Consider the following 17739-nt stretch of genomic DNA (forward strand, 5'->3'; position numbering starts at 1 on the left):
TTGCCAGCTAAAAAACAAAATCTCTCTACAAGCCATGGTTTCCAGAACAAGAGAATCTGAAATAGCAGTAGGAATATGAGATCAAGTGATGACCAAGACAATCCTGAGCAATGACTGCAACCTGAACCCACTCGCTATTCTTGTCCACCCCCGCCTCGAAGTTAACCTTTATAATATCTCTTTTGAGGTGGTTTCCAAGAGACAGCAGCATTTCGTTCATTGTTTAGTACATACTACCTATAAAACAACTACACATCTCATAAAAATAAATAATTCATAAACCAAAATATGGCAACCAATCGTCTGGATGACATACTATCAGATGACCATTCAACTAAGTAAAAGGGGAATTTGGAACTCATCAAAATTTCTAGGAACTTGCCCCTATCAACAAATTTGATACAATAACAGAGTTCAGGGATATCGTTACACGCATCCTTGCAATGTGAGACTACCTGCTCCATTCATAGTCCCCTCCGTACCTTGGATTTGCATTGTTCACACGGTTGGGATCATCAGGTTTTATAGAATTTGTGAAGGCATGCCAACCTAGCAGGTATGGCAATATATACTACAGAAAGAACAACACAAATTGATTAGGAAAGAGTGATTCATATACCAAGTGGAGATGAAATATATCCGCAAGTAATTGCAATCTGGGGGATCTATATGATCATCCTCCCAATACAAGCCCCAAATGTTCTTTTTTTTTTTTATAAAAAAATATGATAGAAAAGGAGCATGATTTCTCCAATCCATAAAAGAAAACAATGTTTCTAAAATCATGCTAACAACGATACACCAGGAATGTACGCAAATACTGAGTCAACCAACACTGTTGCTAGATTATGAATATTTAAGTGTTGTTCACTTGTGAAAACTTGAGGTTTTTGAACAATTTTTCTCAGAACTGAAAATTTTCACGGTTTCATGTACCAATCTTCAATTTTCCAACTGTTGAATTGAAGAACTAGTTTTTCAGTTTTTTAAAATAATATGTTCCCTAAATGAAAACAGTAACTTTTTTATAACCAAAATTATACTGCAACTTTTCCACAGCTAAAATGTAACAATTATTCAGAAAAATATTTATTTACAACAGCATAAAAATTGGTCATATCATTACAAAATATATGAATAACACATTAAGAAATCCTAATAGTCAAATAAGTTTCCAAATATATTTTATAATGATTTTTTTTTCAATTATGAAATATATGAATTTTTAAAAAATTTTAAATTAAAAAAGACTATTTTCTATTATAAACAACCCAAAGCTTATCTATATTTTCCCATTTTTTTCCATGAAAAAAGAACAAGTAACCACCCCTTACTTTCCTATCTTTGCATTTAATGATGCTAACAAGATGCTCGACTTTAACATAGGCATGTATTCTCTTAAACTTTGGGTTATTTTGTTATTTCATTCACTACAGCAGAGGTTGGCATAAATGGACAGTGAGGCAACTTAATTGAAGCTGATTGTCACAAGATGATAGCATTGCAGTTTAACATAGGCAAGAAGTTTAACAGATCTTTTTTGTTTTGCAATTGTAGGGTGTGTATGCATGCATAAAGAGAACGAGAGCGAGAGATGCAACATACATTAAAAGCTGAGATGAGGACGGTGAATTCTGCCCTTGTAATGGGTATGTAAATGCTTTCATCCAAATTCAGAAGTTTGTTTTGAACACCTTCATGAATGCCATCACAAAAACCACAAAGAGAACACAGTCAGACAAACAAGATAGTTATTGAGCTTTCTTTTATTTCTTAATAAAACTAATAAAGAACATAGAATTAGGATAAGCAGCACTCAAACATGATTACCATTGGCAAAAATTTAAGCTAGATAAATAAATCAAATTAAACAGATTCCTAACTTCACTCCAACAGCTTATGCATTAAACAATTAAAACACTTGAGAAGTTTGAATTTTATACTGGAGAAAATGCAACATCTTATCTGCATAAGGATGTCAATTCACTCTAATATTGGCTTCATATAGTTTAACATCCCTATATTTCAAGGTCAATTATAGGGAAAAGAACCTTACTGAGGTTAAAGAAGTGGCCAGAGCCATCAGGGAGTGGTTCTACCTTCAACACCTTCCTGATTTTGCCTTCTTCACTGCAAATTCCAGTGATTTTAACAAAAATCATATACTCATTGCAACATAATAGTAGTAGATGACAAACACATCATATAGGTCTCATATATAACACACAATGGTAGATGGGATGAGAACAACATCTATTTCTCTGTGGATAAGTACAAGTACAAATTGAATTTATACTGTGTTTTTAAAGGTCAACATTCATGCATGACAGATGTATTGGTAGGTCTGTTGTTGCTGCCAAACCTTTCAGGGTTCCCATGTCAGAAAAATGTACATGTTAAGCTGAGGGCTCAATATAATTATGCCAGAAATGAAAGACAATCATGTTTAGAAATAGCAGGGAGAACTCCTTATCAGTTCACAAGCAAACAGAATGGAAAAAGAGTTGGCAAGCAACTTCAAAAGGCTATGTCCAACTTCTGAGTTGAAAATTAGCACATGAAAATCGGAAAATACCTTTTTCCCTTATTAGGATCATGGAAAAATTCACATGAATCTCTAGCACCAAGGCTGATTAGAGTCCCAATTTCTGTCACAGATAACGAGAACACCTAGAGACATGAAATATAAAACACTAAGTTATACGTATACAAATTTAAGGAAAATTGTTTGCATGTCGAAAGTTAAGAAAAAAATCATAACATATTTCTATTGTGGAATAAACTCGTCATTAAATAATTTCAAGTTTGAAATGGAGTTCTGGAACCAGCACCAGTGAAATTAGTTTAAACCTTAAACAAGATAGGAAGTTCAGAGTGGATAATGAATAATTATTTGGACCACAATGAGGGGTCATATGAAAGTTAAGCCAAAAAGAAATCTATAAAGGATTTATTTCATAAAATACTGTTTCAAAATCAAAAGCTGATTTATAATTAGTAACGTAATCTATCAACAAAAACTTATTCCAATATGATCTCTAATTTACATTAGAAACATAATCTATCAACAAAAATTAGTAACATAACAAAGAAAGCTTTCTAATAATAGGAATTTCAAAACATTAGAGACAGACACCCTTGAAGTCCATCTACTGGCTTTCCCGAAAAGGGAGAACAAAAATATTTAAAAAAAGATTGTTGGGTCTTATCATTTATATTACCTGCTTTCTGCTCCAGTCATATTGGCGCACACCAGCTGCAGGCGCGAATTGTAACAGCACAAATCCTTCCCTTGCTAGTTTAAAAGCCCCCGACTGCACAACATTCCAAATACTCACTTGTGTACCATAAGCTGCAACACTACTTGCATTGAAAACCATGTTGTAAAGAGGAAAAGATAATTGAACATACATCTAACGCCGCAAACTCGGGTGCTCGAGGTTCCACAGTGAGAGCAGCCTTTCCTTTGTATATGGAGTGGCCAACAAAAACCCTAGGTGGCAATTCTCCAACTACATAATAAAGTATAACCCAATAATTCCAGGCCGAAAAAGAAAAGAAGAAACTTTTTTTTCTCCTTATGCTATCCACCCTTCCAAAGCAACCAACAAAATACGAAAGTGAGAAGAATGAGTACCTCCGGTGGATGCCGACGGCGAACGCGGGGCAAAAGAAGTATCGGTGGAAGGAGACCGGGAGGAGTTGAACCGCTGCTGCTCATAGAACTCCGACTGACGGCATTTCACGGTGAGCTTACTCACCGCGGCGGCGGAGGTTTTGGTTAGAGAAAGAGTATAGATTTTGGGGTTAAATGCAGTAGGTCTAAAGGATTGGTGAAAGGGGAGTGATTGGCAAGTGCATAGTTTAGGGTTTTGGGTACCGAGTTGCGGAGAAAGCGAGTTCAGCTGCACCATTTTTGCTCCCATCTTGTCTCTATCCGTCTCAGCACAGGATTACGATTTATATATAAACTTCAAAACGCAGTGTTTACTTTCGTTTTTGTAAAACCCGCCTTCCCTTATAAGACCCGACCCATGCTCCATGTAGATATACACTACTATTTGACACTTCTATTTCGTGGTTGCGTGGCTTATTGAAAACCACATAAGCTGAGCAACGGTAACAGGCCAAGAGCCTGGCTTTCTCCTCCCCATGCTCCTGCAGCCACAGTTCACAGGCTCCATCTCTACATCTTTCACTTCCATTTTGCAAATTGTATTTTTCACGCCATTTTCTTTCAGACTTTTGGAGATTTCTTCTGCACTGCGAATTCTTTATCGTTCCCATAACACTCGCATGTCCTCAATTTGTAGCTCGGTTGGTCTTCTGGTTCCTCAATGGAGGCACTGGAGGAACACCCGCTTCTTGATTTTATTTCGCTTCAAGAGAAATATTAGCTTCGTATCACCTGTAATTTACTGCTCAAACAATGACTCCATTTCCAAACAAAGCCAGGCACTCTCTCTCTCTCTCTCTCTCTCTCTCTTTCTCATTTGTGTTTACATATTTATGCAAATTTTTATTTCTTAAGATTTTTTCTTATGGTAGTAGGGTTATGATCCTTCAGAAGAGTTGCTGGGACTTGAGGCTGATCTCAAGCCAAGGTTGATGCTTTCCCAGTTCCTTTCTCTCTTCTTTCCAAGTTAATTGCTTGATGTTTTGATAGAGCAAGATCAGGCATTTCTTTGAGTATTGAGCCTCTGATGATGTGATATTTAATATCCACAAATTCGATTTCAGGAATGCTACCTCTGGTGCATCTAAACGAAGATCTTGGTTTGGTCCAAATGGTCAGTACATCAGAGAGCTTCCATGCCCAAGTTGCAGGGGAAGGGGTTATACTCCATGTACAGAGTGTGGAATCGAAAGATCAAGATTAGATTGCTCTCAATGTAATGGAAAGGTAAGTGCTTTTTATCTTCATTTAATAATTCAGTAACATCTACCAATTCTTCATGCCTATGGTTCTGTTAGTAAATGATAATCTCCAGTGCTATTAATTCAGAAACATCAGGAATCGTTTTCTGATACTTCGTACAATAATAATAATAATAAAAATGTTGTTAATTCCTAGTTTCTTTTGGAAGACATTTCTTCTAGTTTACAGGATACCCGCGCCCGCCTCTCTGCTCTATTCTACTGCAGGTAGCTTGCTCCATTCTTCCAGTCAAGTAGGGAACCAAATACTTATACCATATAGTACAGAGGCTAAATAAAGATAAGAACAGGCTGATGTAATGGTGCTTGTCACCTAACCGGAGTGAATGCATCACCTACAGAGATGAAAGTCACAAGCAGCAAGATAGGAATCTCATATTAACCTCAGTAGGACTTGTGTAGCCAAAGTGTCATAGAACTGGAAAAGTATTAGTTATGCATTCAGTTGTAAGTTACAAGAAAAATTAACAATTATTTTCTTTTCTAGATGATACCACATGCTTACGGCTTTCATACTAATGCTTTGGCAGTGCCTCACGCGAGACAACCATTCAAATTAGTTCATTTATATCCTTTTTCTTTCTTGGGGGAATCCATATGGATTTTGGTGAATTTGTTTACTTTTTATTTATATTTCTTTTTTCCTTGGGATTTGGTTCCCTTCATTAGCTGCCTAAGGATCTAGGATGCATTGCATCTTACTTATTTTTTTTTTTCTTCTTGTAAATTAAAATAAAACCACATAAATTTTTACCATATAAGACCCATTTTTTTTCTTTTACTTATTTGTTTGTTACTAATCACAACAGGGTATAATGACTTGTCGTCAGTGTTTGGGGGATCGTGTCATATGGGAAGAGTCAATTGATGAGCAACCATGGGAGAAAGCGCGCTCGATGTAACTCCTCAACATCTGCTTATGACTTGCTTTTCTTAGTTTTCCAAATTCAGATATTTCATCCTTTTTGCCTTTACCTGTTGTCAGTAACTATATAAAAGTTGGTAATCTTTTTAAGCATACACATGTAGAACAGGCGAAGGGTATTTAGTTACAATAATAATTCAAGCCTCTGAACTTCTTGCATTGTGCTGAGTCCTTGTTTTTTCAGTAGTCAGTGTGTCCTCTGTGGTCATATTTAGTAAAGTAGAGGAGCTCTATAATTATGGATGGACCACCACAATGTGATGAATCAGGTTCTTTATGTTGATTTGTCAATATTTTAACCACAAAAGGATCTCAACTAATGATAAAAGCTTGCTTGTCACCTATGCCTCAGGCTAGTGTGCACCAACTATATTTTCTTGAATTGTATGCTGGAGTTACTTGATGTCTGTAGTAATTTTTAGAGAGTCATAAAATTTTGGTTTGCTTTAGAATCACCTCAGTTGATGACAACCATGATCCTGAATTCTGGTCTCTTATTCCTATCTTTTCAGTTCTCCACTCAAAGTGAAGGAGGATGATGAAGTAGACAATTTAGAAATAAAGCTGGAGGTGAAGAAAAAATCTAAGCGTGTATATCAATCACCACCTCCTGAAGTTGGAGAGAAGATCAGCCGATCTCTAAAAGTTGGTAGCTTCAACCCTGTATAAGAACCAAAATACATCAGATAAATATGTTGTCATTTTGCACGTTAGAAGTAATCTAAACTATAAAGGGAGACCTGCAGTCCCATTGGTGGCATGCAGTACAATAGCAAATAAGTTAATTTACATGTATTGTATGCTCATCAATAGAGCAAATGCCTGAATGTGGTATTTCTGTCATGCTATTTTCCATGTTCCTGTTCTTTTTCCCTTCTCTCCTTGTGTAAATTTCTTTGCTTAACTGGAAAAATAGCTAAGAGAGAGTTGGTCTAATCTTGTCATCCTGCAACTAATGTATCCTCAAAAGACATGCTCAAATTTTGGAGGTCTACATATTAATTAGGGACATTAAGTAAGTTACAATCTTACAGAGAGTTAATTGTTACACTAGTGATGCATAATTGTATTTATTGCACACTTGGTTGCTGAAGTAAATGAGTGATCTGAAAGACTGCTTTTAAATATTGCGCACTTTAAATATTCATCCTTCACCATCTGATGATTGACATAATTATCTACAGAATCTGACGCTTTTGTTATTTTTTGTGATATTCCTGGCTGGTTCTTGTACATGCATATCGTTTACACATACTCATAGGGAGTTCTGAATTGGCGAGATCATGATTTTAATCTTCTCTGTTTAGTTGGATGATTACAGAGTCTCAATGCCAAAACTGGGCTATTTAGTAAAAGAATGAAGATTATCCATCGCAATCCTAAGCTTCATGCACAAAGGGTGGCTGCAATTAAGGTCTACTACTTACTATGTTCTTGAATTATTTTTATTTCATATTTTCCATTCAAGCATTGGTGGCCTACATCTGTTTTAACATTTTAGAACATCAAATCATGTCATGCATGATGATGTTTTATTTCTATTGATGACTTGCATGCCTTAGTCTGTAAGAATGAAAGAAAAGGTCCAACGTTATTGCTTGTGCTGCATATATTGGATCTGATATCAGATGATAATCTTTTTACAGAGAACTGAAGTAAAAATAACGAAATATTCACATTTTACTTGGGGGTATTTGAAAGTAATTTAATTTATTAAAATAACAAAAAAGAATATATAGTTAGTTGTTGTAGTTATTAAAATGATGACAATATTGGTATTTATGGAATATATCAAGATAATATAACTCATCTACTTATTTTAAGCAGTTCTTTTAACTTACAAGGCAACAAAAAAAAAAAAAACAATTTACTGATAGCTCTGACTTATAGGTTTTAGCTAAATTAAATACTCCATCCATCAATGTTGTAAGAACTAAATATAAAGTAGTTGAGTTAAGAATGTTTGGATTTGGTCTCATACTGAAAAAATAAAGCTATTAAGGTTAGGATTGCACTTAGGCATGTATAAACATATGAAGTACTCGTATTTTGCCATTTCATTTTTGTATTCGACGTTATTGATTCATATCTGGGTAAAAATCAGAACTGTCAGATCACCCTTCCTGGAATCCCATTGTCTGGTTAGCATGTGGCTATGTTGTTTTCTTGTTGAAGTTGCTTTGGGCAGAAGGAACACATTGAACAACTATTGATTATAAAGATGCATGGAAGTTTAAAAAATGTTTCATGATCTGGGAGGAGCAAGGATTGAACTATTAATTTCTCAACGTAATTGAAAAGCAAGGGGTTTTTGTTTACCGTACACTTTGATTGTGAAATGCAGAGGGCTAAAGGTACTGCTGCAGCAAGGAAACATACTTCTGAAACTTTGAAAGCTTTCTTTAGTGATCCAGAAAACCGGCGCAAGAGAAGCATAGCTATGAAAGGTCTTGACTCGATCTCCTGCATTTTCTTATGAGAGCCACAAATTCTCTGTATTTCTTTTGTATGTTTATATTATTATCCCTGTTCTCCTGCAGGAGTGAAATTTTACTGTGGACACTGCGGACGAGAAGGACATAGAAAGCACTACTGTCCAGAACTTAAAGATAGCTTGATAGACAGGCGGTTTAGATGCCGGTTGTGTGGAGAAAAGGGCCATAACAGAAGAACATGCCGGAAGTCGAGGACGAGCAATCATAATAAAGGCACAATTACAAAGCAACACCGTTGCAAAATTTGTCATCAAAGTGGCCATAATCGTAGGACATGTCCTAAACTGACCGGTTCAAAATTAGATGGCAGTGATGCGAAGAAAGATTTTCATACGCCTGCCATTTTTGTCAAGAAAAAGGACACGACATGAGGACATGTCCTAATAGAAAAAGAGAGCCTGCAATTATTAATCCTGGGTACAGGGAGGACGCCAACGACCTTTATGTGGACTAACGTATCTTCAGTGAACCTACAGGCAGTATAACATTTTTGCAGCTTCTGTTACTCTAATATGTGTATATATATATCCCTTTTTTTAAGATGTTTTCTCTCAAAAATTAAAAGATTTTTTATTTTAATTTTAATATAAATTTTACTCATAAAAAATAAACTTGTATATTATTACCGTTTTCAAAAATTTTACTTATAAAAAAGTCATTCCTATATCATTGATATTCTCAAAATATCTATTATAAATGAGATATAACAATTTTTTATTTCAAAATGAAAATTGCACTTAATTAGAAAAAGTAAAATAAATGGTCAAAGATATCTTTTTTTTTTGTTTAAATATATATATATAACATATTGCAATTTTAGAAAAAAAATAGCAAAATTATTAAAATTTACATTTTTATAATAATATTCTAAATTTTTATTTTTTTAAAAATTGTCAATCAATATAGTTTGAAATATAATTATTAGAAAAGAAAATATTTAGTTATTATTAAAATTAGTATTATTGGGTGCTCTAAGGCACCACCTCATCATATGGAGGTGGTGCATCAAATTAATTATATTATAATATCTTAATAAAAAATTTAAAAAAAATCACTAAATTCATATCACTGTTTGTTAAAAAAATAAAATTTAATTAAAATTTTATCTTTTATTAATATATTGTAATTTCATTATTGGAGTGGTGAGGTAGTACTCTTAATATACTTAATAATATGTTAATTTTTAGAGTATTTTCTAATTATTATTTCTTTCTCGAAATAAATTTTAATGACAATAAAAACAAAAGAATCCATTTAGTTTTATATGGTTTGATTAATGATTACCGTACTTTTTATTTTTGAATTTTTGTTGAATTAGTTTTGATGATGCGAAATTTAGTGGGGTGTTCAAATGTGAATTTGATAGTCGATTTTGAGAATGATTTGAGATTGATTTTGTCGTAATTCTGTGGAGTTTTTCATAGTCAATTTTGAAAAAAATGACCTGCAACATAAAAAAGATTGTTACAGGTATGTTGGGAATATTTTTGATAGACGCCCTCCGGTATTCGAGTTGGATAAATTTATTTAAAATTTAATAATATAAATAGACAATAAAAAATAATAAAATAGTAAAACATTTTTAATAAATCTTATAAAGATTTTTATTTTGATGATTATTCTTTGAGTATATAAGAGAGATTAATTCTTTTTCGAACTTTAACTCCCAGAGAAGGGAGAGTATATTTGACAAAGTTTATTTATTAATGTTTCATAAAAAGCATCCCTACTTTAAGAGAACTCTTTTGTTTCAGACATAATCAATTCGCTGGAGCTTAATGATCCAACCTCTTTCGGAGGTCAATTTTTAAATATTTATATTTTAATTTTCTATTTTATGTTCTATCGGATTGGACGGTTACATTGTGTTACGTTGCGGATATATCAAACGGTTAGTAAATGATTGATCAATGCTAAACTATTGAGTCTATATACTTGAGTAAATGTGTTAGGTGTCTGAATAGTATTTATGTACGCATATTTAATACTTTCTAGTGGATTAAAAGAAGCCGGTTATCACATGGGTGTGTATGATATTCATTAAAATTAATAAATTTTATATTTATTTTTAGTGTGTAGTACAAAAACTAAAGAGATGGTCCTGATTGTTCTGAATATTTAATAGATCAGAGAGTAATTTTCAATCTCGATTTTTTTTTTCACTGAAAAAATTAACTCATTTTTTCAAATTACATGTACACGATCTGAACTAAGTTGACCCATTAATACCTTAATAACTCCCTTATTATAGTCTTAAACTGTTGCAACGTACTGCCATGCCCGCTGCCAAATAATAGTAATAATTATTATTATTTAATTTATAAATTTTATCATCATTACTGCTTGAATTCTTATATTTTGAAAATAAGATTATTTCTTTCTAAATTTTGTTCATCATACTTGAGTATTTTAAAATAAATTATTACATAATTTTTATATCCTTTAATAATTTTTTATATTCTAAATGAGAGCGGAAAGAAAAGAAAAGAAAAAAGAAGTTAATGGATGATATGCAATTAATTGCAAAAGTGATATACGAAATTGTTAATAATTATAATATTTAATAAAAAATAAAAAATAATTCATCCATTAAAATTAATGGTAAAATAATTAGAAATAATTTAAATGTATGTAGAAAATACAACTGAAAAGTTAAATTATTTAACTCACAAAATATTAGAACAAAATACTGACGATAGTAATAATATTGTTACACATTTTTTTAAAATAATAATAAATGACTTAAAATAACTTATACAACATAGCTCACTTAAGTCCTTGAGTAAATGGTCCAAAGGGAAAAAAAAGTCATCGAGTAATTATTGTAAATAAGCAATTTCCGAAAGAAAATACTTTATAAAGTTATAATTTATTTTTGAAAAAAATTCAAATTAAGCTTATTTGAATTTTGATGAGGCGAATTTGGATTTATTTTTTAATTAATAAACAGATGTGCCCACCTAATTACTGCTATTCTTTATTTAATGAAAAAGTCAAGGGCAAGGCGGTTTGTTACGTTAGCAGTAATTTTCAATCCCATTGTATGAATGTAAACGGCAGTTTTTTGAGTCGCAACGATGTCGGACCAACTGATTAGGTCTAGGGCAATACACAGCCAGCCACGTCGGTCTGTGAAGCCCAGTTGAATGTAAAAATCAAAAGCGAGCCCAAAATAAACAGAATCATATTAATCTACTTCTCTCTCGCAGTGTTCTACCCTGTCCTGAGTCCTCCCCCAAATTCGGAGCTCTCTTAGGGTTTCTGATCCACTTGCTTAGTCATGGCTATGCAAACCGGAATCGGCCTTTCCCGGATCATTATCCTTGCCGGTGCAGGTATATATGCTCATCTACCGTATCGTTGTAGGTCTTTGTGTCCACTGTTTTGAGTTTGACTATACTGGTGTTGTTTGCAGGATACACCGGTACGGTCCTTTTTAAAAACGGTAAATTATCTGATGTGATCGGTGAGCTTCAGGTACTATTATAGTTATTTTAGTTATTTAATTAGTTTTCTTGGTTACTTGCTAGGATTGTATCAGTTTTCATCTCATATACTTACGGCTAGCTCGAAGCAATTTGGTTTTCATGGTGGAGAGTTTAATTTAGGTTCGATTAGGATAAGAGGTTGGTGAATTTGCCGTGGTAATTATTTGGTTGCTGAGAAAATCGGAATCGTGCTTTTAGTGATCTTTTTTTCCTTTTTTTTGAAGAGTGCTTTTAGTGATCTAATTGACTGGATATCTTCTTCTTCTTCTTCTTCTTTTTTTGTGTGTTTAGAATGCTGTTTTGATTAACTTATTTATTTAATTCAATTTCTTGTGAATAAAACGGAGCCGTTTGACCAGCTTCATTTATAGTGTTGAATCTGTATTGAATTGTTTCTGTTTTTGTGTACCAGTCACTGGTGAAGGGACTTGAAAAATCCGGCGAGCATGCAGATGGTGATTCCGACTACAGCGATGCCATTGCCCAACAGGTAATAAATGTTGCGGTTTATTAGGGAGTAATTTATTTATTTTGCCCGTTTTAGTTTGATAATATATTGTTAGATGCTCTTGGCATTTGGTTGCTATGAAATTGTTGCAGGTGAAGCGGCTGGCAATGGAAGTTCGTCAAATGGCCTCAGCACGGCAAATAACTGTTCTGAATGGAAGTTCTGGCCAAATGGGTATCTGCTATTATATTTATGCTAATGGTTCTTTGTATTATTTTCTTTTTTCAAATAACTAGTACTTGGATGCATTTTCCTGTCTCAAAAATTGGTCAAAAATTGGTATGCTGTACATTTCTTGTGCTGCAGCCTGCACACAAAGTATTTTCCCATACTTTGTAATCTGTATTGTCTTCATTGTTAAGTTCTAATATCTTCTTTTTGCTGATGCAGGCAACTTAGCTAGTCTCATAGTTCCAGTTACTGCCTTGGGGGCATTGGGTTATGGTTACATGTGGTTGAAGGTAGTTAATTAAATATTGATATTTTCTAATGTGGTTGCAAATGTTGATCTGCTTCAGAGTAACTTGTACATTTTATTTGGTTATTTTGTTGTTGCTTTCAGGAGTTTAATTCTTTCTCTTTTTTCCTTGTTAAATAATCAGGGTCTAAAATTCTCAGATCTTATGTATGTAACAAAGCGCAGTATGGCAAATGCTGTTTCAAACTTGACGAAGCATCTGGAGCAAGTAACTGAGGCTCTATCTGTAAGTCTTACTACTTTAACATTAATTGCATCTCTTAATTGACAAGCTCTTTCATGTTAATATTTATGGGAAGGATGTGATGAAGTAAAGAGAGATCACACCTTACTGGATTTAAATTTGCACAAGGACTGGTTGGTCTTACTGTAAGCTTCTATTACAGAAGTAGAAGCTATGTGCTGTTTCTAAATTAGCCTTTGTTACTGGGTGTATGTGTGTGCATTCCATTTATTTACTTAGGTAGATTGCTTTATTATCTGTAGTATTTTCCATTGATATTGAAATTATAAATTTTAGGTATGTCTTTTGCATCTTTTGGAGTTTGGCAAGTAAGGCTTGTGTGGAAAAAGTAACTAATTCAAAGAAAATTAATGCTTGGGTATGCTCATGTTGGACTAGCTATCACTCAGTATTTATCTTATATATGAATTAACCATATATACAACTTTATGAATGAACATATATAATCTAACTAATATTGTTTTTGTTCTATTAACATTTAGGCAATGTGTTTACAGCATCCAATTGTGTTCTCATTCTCTTTACCTTTTTGGCCAGGCTGCAAAAGTACATTTATGCTCATGTTGGACTAGCTATCACTCAGTATTTATCTTATATATGAATTAACCATATATACAACTTTATGAATGAACATATATAATCTAACTAATATTGTTTTTGTTCTATTAACATTTAGGCAATGTGTTTACAGCATCCAATTGTGTTCTCATTCTCTTTACCTTTTTGGCCAGGCTGCAAAAGTACATTTAACACAGCGAATTCAACTTTTGGATGATAAAATGGAGAGCCAAAAAGAGATTTCAAAGGCAATTCAAAATGACGTAAGATAACAGTTCTCTGTCTCTGTCTGTCTCTCTCTCTCTCTCTCTCTCTCTGTGTGTGTGTGTGTGTGTGTGTCTGTCTCTGTGTGTGTGAAGTTGTGTTTATTAGCCTGGTGGTTTTTTCCCCCATATCTTCTCTTTTTCCTTGGAAAACCCTTTTCGCTCCGCTTAGTGCTATCCCATCTAGGGGGTTACGAAAGCAGGGGATTTGGTCACAGGCTTGGCAATATTAGATGTCAGAGAGCAACATTTAAACCATAATATCAAGACCATTTTACCACCTTAACACTTGAAGCAAGGTCTGGGCCTGCATATTTTTGCTTCATGCCACTGGAAATGTGTAATTTTTTAGAAACAACATAGAATTGGCTGAGGTCCAGAACAATAGAGTTATGAGGACAATGCAGATTCCAGTTTAGGATTCCTGATCAATGGATTTTGCCTTGGGATATCACTCAACCTAGTTTGCTTTGTAGCAAGAAATTTTTTTCATCTAAGCATATCATGTGGGAAGGATCTAGGTCAATATGATAGCATATACATTACACTATTAATCTGGATGCTGGTCATATTCTATTAAATTATAGCCTTGTAACATATTTTTATAAGTTACAAAAATATTGCTATTTTCATAATAGCCTCCTTTTCAATTACACGTGATTTGAGGATAATTAGAAACATACCATGAATTTATATGTTCCGCAAACTAATGTGGTTCAATCTTTTGATGCAGGTTAATGCTGCTTCGGAAAATATATCACAGATTGGCTCAGAACTGTGGCACCTGCAATGTCTAGTCTCTGGTTTGGTAAGTTAATTTAACAGTATTGTCCAAAATCCAAAGGCATTGGTAGTGGTGCGCAACTTATTGTCTTTCCAGCATTGGTGGCTGCTGCTGCTGCTGCTGCCAACTTCTCTTCTATTGTGTTTTTAATTCGCCCCAATATCTTTTACTGACAGCAGATTCATCTTGCTGAAAGTTCTACTTTGTTGTGAAAATTGTTCAATTTATAATAATTTTTTTATTTCTTGTTGCAGGATGGAAAGATAGGTTCTTTGGAGGAGAAGCAGGTAATGGCTTCTGTAGTTTTTTTCACTTAAATATGTATTTATTTATTTATTTTGTCTTGCATTTTCCCATAAATATTCTGGTGTCAGTATATATGTAATTTGTTATGAATATAAGCTATTATTTTATTTATTTGTTATTTGCACCTCAAGCACGTGCCTTGTATGTTGCACCTAGTCTCTGGGAACCTTCAGCCCCCTGTGCCTTAAATATCTTCCATGACCTTTACATGGGTGATAAACAAGTAGCTCTTTGGGGATTCTTGGTGTAACCACACTGATTCATTTCTGTTATGCTTTCATAACTAAAAAGAAGTTTGCATATATCCATGTTCATTCCATTTTGTTCTGCACATAGTCAAGCATTTTTAGGAGCCTATTTGTACTAACATTTTCTAGAGAACTTGTAATCTATATGGTGTTTATTTTTAGATAGTCAAGCCTTTCCTTTTAGCTATGAAGATCTATTTGGTATTATCGTTGGAATGGTCACCATAAATCTTCTTGAATATGTTTGACCGGGCATTAGAGGCCATTAAAGATTGTTCTAAATGTAAATTGTTTAATAGCAGTTTCTAACTGCTGCTTTTTGCAACATCTAAATAAGGTGCTTTTTGAAAAATCAGTTTTCAACATGAATGCCAAACAGTCTCATAGTGTTTTTGTTTTCTCCTTTTTATTTATATCAGTATTGGTATCACCAGTGTCAATTGCATCAGTAGTTGCTTGTGAATATACTAATCCCAGAATTTGGATGCAGGATCTGGCAAATATGGGTGTGCTGTACCTCTGCAATTTTGTTGGTGGCAAAAAAATGCAAATGCCTAAAGCTCTGGAGGTTGAAAAAGCATTTAGAGCCTTTCAGTTTTCTCTTTTTATAAAAGAAAGAAATTTTTGATATTTGAATTAGAATTTTTTTGGTAAGAAGGAATAGGAAGATAGGAGGACTTGTACTTGGATCTGGGCGAAAGTATAGGATGAAAATGGAGGCATGCTTCCTCCTAGGTCTGCAAACTTCAAATCATTCTAAAAAATGACAGCATCTTGGGAAAAGGAATAATTTTTTTTTTAATTGAGCATCAAGCTGAAAAAATATTCTTCCGCCCTTTATGACCCAAATAAACAAGTTTACTTTCTTCTTCTTTTATCTTCCCTCTTTCATTGCAGCTGTGTACATTTTTATTTATTTATTTATTTTGGTGGGATTCCGAAGTTTCCTCAATGTTTTCTCTAATCACCTTTTTAGCTGCAAGCTTTTTGTGTTTCGATTCTCAATTTGTTTTTTCCATATTTTTATTATTGATGTTTAGTCCCATATTCATCTACTTTCCTAACACGTTGACCTGATAAAATTTCCAACATTTTACAGGATCAACTTAGACCTTCTGGGAGAACTCGTTCAATTACATATTCTGAAGCAGGTTTGAGTGTATGTAACCCCACCCCCCTCTCTCTCTCTCTCTCGGCCGCATGCACTCACACCCACACACACACAACATGCACGCTCACATGCAAGTGCAGGCTAGCACAACCATTCTCTGCCATTTGTTTCAGTGAAACCAGCTGAGGACATTTAGCTTTGTTCAATGTCCTTGCATGTAAATGTACTTGTGAATCAAAGGTTTTAGGCAGCAATAAGGTGTAGTGTGTTCACCTCTTAATTTGATATTGAACATTTGAACCTGATCCTTCTTGCCAGCAGGGGCTTAAAGAGCTTTCAGAAAATTTATATCGAACGATCAGCGAACCAACTACTGATGTCATAATGCAAGATGGAATTGACAAGTTGGAAGGCCAACCACGTGCTCCTCAAAGTGACCAATCAAGGACCCTGCTTAGGTTTGGAATCTAACTCTTTTATTTTTAGATTATTTGTGTTTGTTGGAGTGGATGTTCTGTGCATATAGACTGCAGCTTTTTTGGGAATAAATTCTTAATATATATATTTCAATTTTTGGGTTCCCCTCCCGTTTGGTGGTGGATAACATTTTCTGCTCAAATGAATTAAATCTCCCTTGATATCTAATTCCACCAGTAACATGGTCCTTGTGTTAAAGTTTATTGCAAATAGCTGTTAAGAGGAATTTTATTCAGGATTTTGGAATGGTTTTGCCGGAATACTTGTGATCTGATTACTTTACTGCACTTCTGGAAGCAGCTTTTTGTTTAATATGTTATCATCTAGAACACATAGGCTTGCCATCCTTTTTGGAAGGCAATTGGTGAACTTCTATAATTCTTTTCATTATTATTTGTGCTATTAAATTTTGTAAATCAGCTGAATGAGTTCTCGGATCACATTATCTTAACTTACTACTTAGAGCACACGACTCTTTGCAGTTCCTTTGGAAGGTTGCACAAATTATTTTATATGTGAAATATTATTTAGCATTATCTGTTCCAGTTGTTATGCGAGTATGTCGATTTCTGATCTGTTTTATATGGCATTAAATTTGCAGGTTCAATTCAGCCAAGTGTTGAGAAAACATTCTGAACTAGATACTTAGCTAGCCTTATCTTTGCAACGTGCTCGTTGAGTAGTTTTGTAGTTTTTCTGTACAAATAAGGGAAGCCCCAAGCATACATGGTGAATTAATTATAAAGAGTAGATTATTTCTTTGTTTTTTTTAATTTTCTCAAGTCAATAGTTAAAATTCAGTTTTTCAAGTTTAATGAACATCAAGTTTGTTGCACGGATGATGGATATGCACTGGATTGTAGATATGAAAATATAGATTTTATTGTTGTCATTGTTTTCTTTTTTTTTTTTTTTT

The 17739-nt window shown here is 33.8% G+C and overlaps 3 protein-coding genes across 4 annotated transcripts; 2 read left to right on the forward strand and 1 right to left on the reverse strand.

Moving 5' to 3' along the window:
• Nucleotides 1-255: 255 nt before the first annotated feature.
• LOC110608495 (single-stranded DNA-binding protein WHY1, chloroplastic) lies at nt 256-3953 on the reverse strand. The gene is made up of 7 exons (XM_021747739.2): nt 3638-3953; nt 3412-3512; nt 3222-3314; nt 2576-2670; nt 2057-2130; nt 1606-1694; nt 256-571 (listed from the first exon to the last, which is right to left on the reverse strand). Exons 1-7 carry the CDS (start codon nt 3924-3926, stop codon nt 452-454), a joined length of 861 nt encoding a protein of 286 aa, XP_021603431.1. The 5' UTR covers nt 3927-3953; the 3' UTR covers nt 256-451.
• A 125-nt stretch (nt 3954-4078) lies between these two features.
• Nucleotides 4079-8898, forward strand: LOC110608485. Its single transcript, XM_021747730.2, has 8 exons — nt 4079-4455; nt 4552-4604; nt 4741-4903; nt 5748-5836; nt 6376-6508; nt 7185-7277; nt 8208-8310; nt 8404-8898. Exons 1-8 carry the CDS (start codon nt 4153-4155, stop codon nt 8727-8729), a joined length of 1263 nt encoding a protein of 420 aa, XP_021603422.1. The 5' UTR covers nt 4079-4152; the 3' UTR covers nt 8730-8898.
• Nucleotides 8899-11479: 2581 nt separating this feature from the next.
• LOC110608526 lies at nt 11480-17715 on the forward strand. 2 transcript variants are annotated; one of them, XM_021747775.2, is made up of 13 exons: nt 11480-11693; nt 11774-11835; nt 12259-12336; nt 12447-12528; nt 12745-12815; nt 12957-13058; nt 13808-13897; nt 14631-14705; nt 14936-14968; nt 15726-15803; nt 16335-16394; nt 16665-16804; nt 17425-17715. In XM_021747775.2, exons 1-13 carry the CDS (start codon nt 11639-11641, stop codon nt 17444-17446), a joined length of 948 nt encoding a protein of 315 aa, XP_021603467.1. In that variant the 5' UTR covers nt 11480-11638; the 3' UTR covers nt 17447-17715. The 2 variants fall into 2 exon arrangements, with proteins under 2 accessions (XP_021603467.1, XP_021603475.1); XM_021747783.2 differs by having other exon boundaries at nt 11496-11693; nt 16668-16804.
• The last annotated feature ends 24 nt before the right edge of the window (nt 17716-17739 follow it).

The sequence above is a fragment of the Manihot esculenta genome, chromosome 1 (genome assembly GCF_001659605.2).
Source record: "Manihot esculenta cultivar AM560-2 chromosome 1, M.esculenta_v8, whole genome shotgun sequence".
NCBI classification, from domain to species: Eukaryota; Viridiplantae; Streptophyta; class Magnoliopsida; order Malpighiales; family Euphorbiaceae; genus Manihot; species Manihot esculenta.

Excerpts from the sequence above, each read along its gene's own strand:
- LOC110608495 (XM_021747739.2), bottom strand. The coding sequence starts at position 3,926 with ATGGGAGCAAAAATGGTGCAGCTGAACTCGCTTTCTCCGCAACTCGGT. Across the intron at positions 2,131-2,575 it reads GATCCTAATAAGGGAAAAAG|TGAAGAAGGCAAAATCAGGA; the intron begins GTATTTTCCGAT and ends TGGAATTTGCAG. Across the intron at positions 1,695-2,056 it reads TGGCCACTTCTTTAACCTCA|GTGTTCAAAACAAACTTCTG; the intron begins GTAAGGTTCTTT and ends GCATTCATGAAG.
- LOC110608485 (XM_021747730.2), top strand. The coding sequence starts at position 4,153 with ATGCTCCTGCAGCCACAGTTCACAGGCTCCATCTCTACATCTTTCACT. Across the intron at positions 4,605-4,740 it reads GAGGCTGATCTCAAGCCAAG|GAATGCTACCTCTGGTGCAT; the intron begins GTTGATGCTTTC and ends ATTCGATTTCAG. Across the intron at positions 5,837-6,375 it reads TGGGAGAAAGCGCGCTCGAT|TTCTCCACTCAAAGTGAAGG; the intron begins GTAACTCCTCAA and ends CTATCTTTTCAG.
- LOC110608526 (XM_021747775.2), top strand. The coding sequence starts at position 11,639 with ATGGCTATGCAAACCGGAATCGGCCTTTCCCGGATCATTATCCTTGCC. Across the intron at positions 14,706-14,935 it reads AATGTCTAGTCTCTGGTTTG|GATGGAAAGATAGGTTCTTT; the intron begins GTAAGTTAATTT and ends TTCTTGTTGCAG. Across the intron at positions 14,969-15,725 it reads GTTCTTTGGAGGAGAAGCAG|GATCTGGCAAATATGGGTGT; the intron begins GTAATGGCTTCT and ends ATTTGGATGCAG.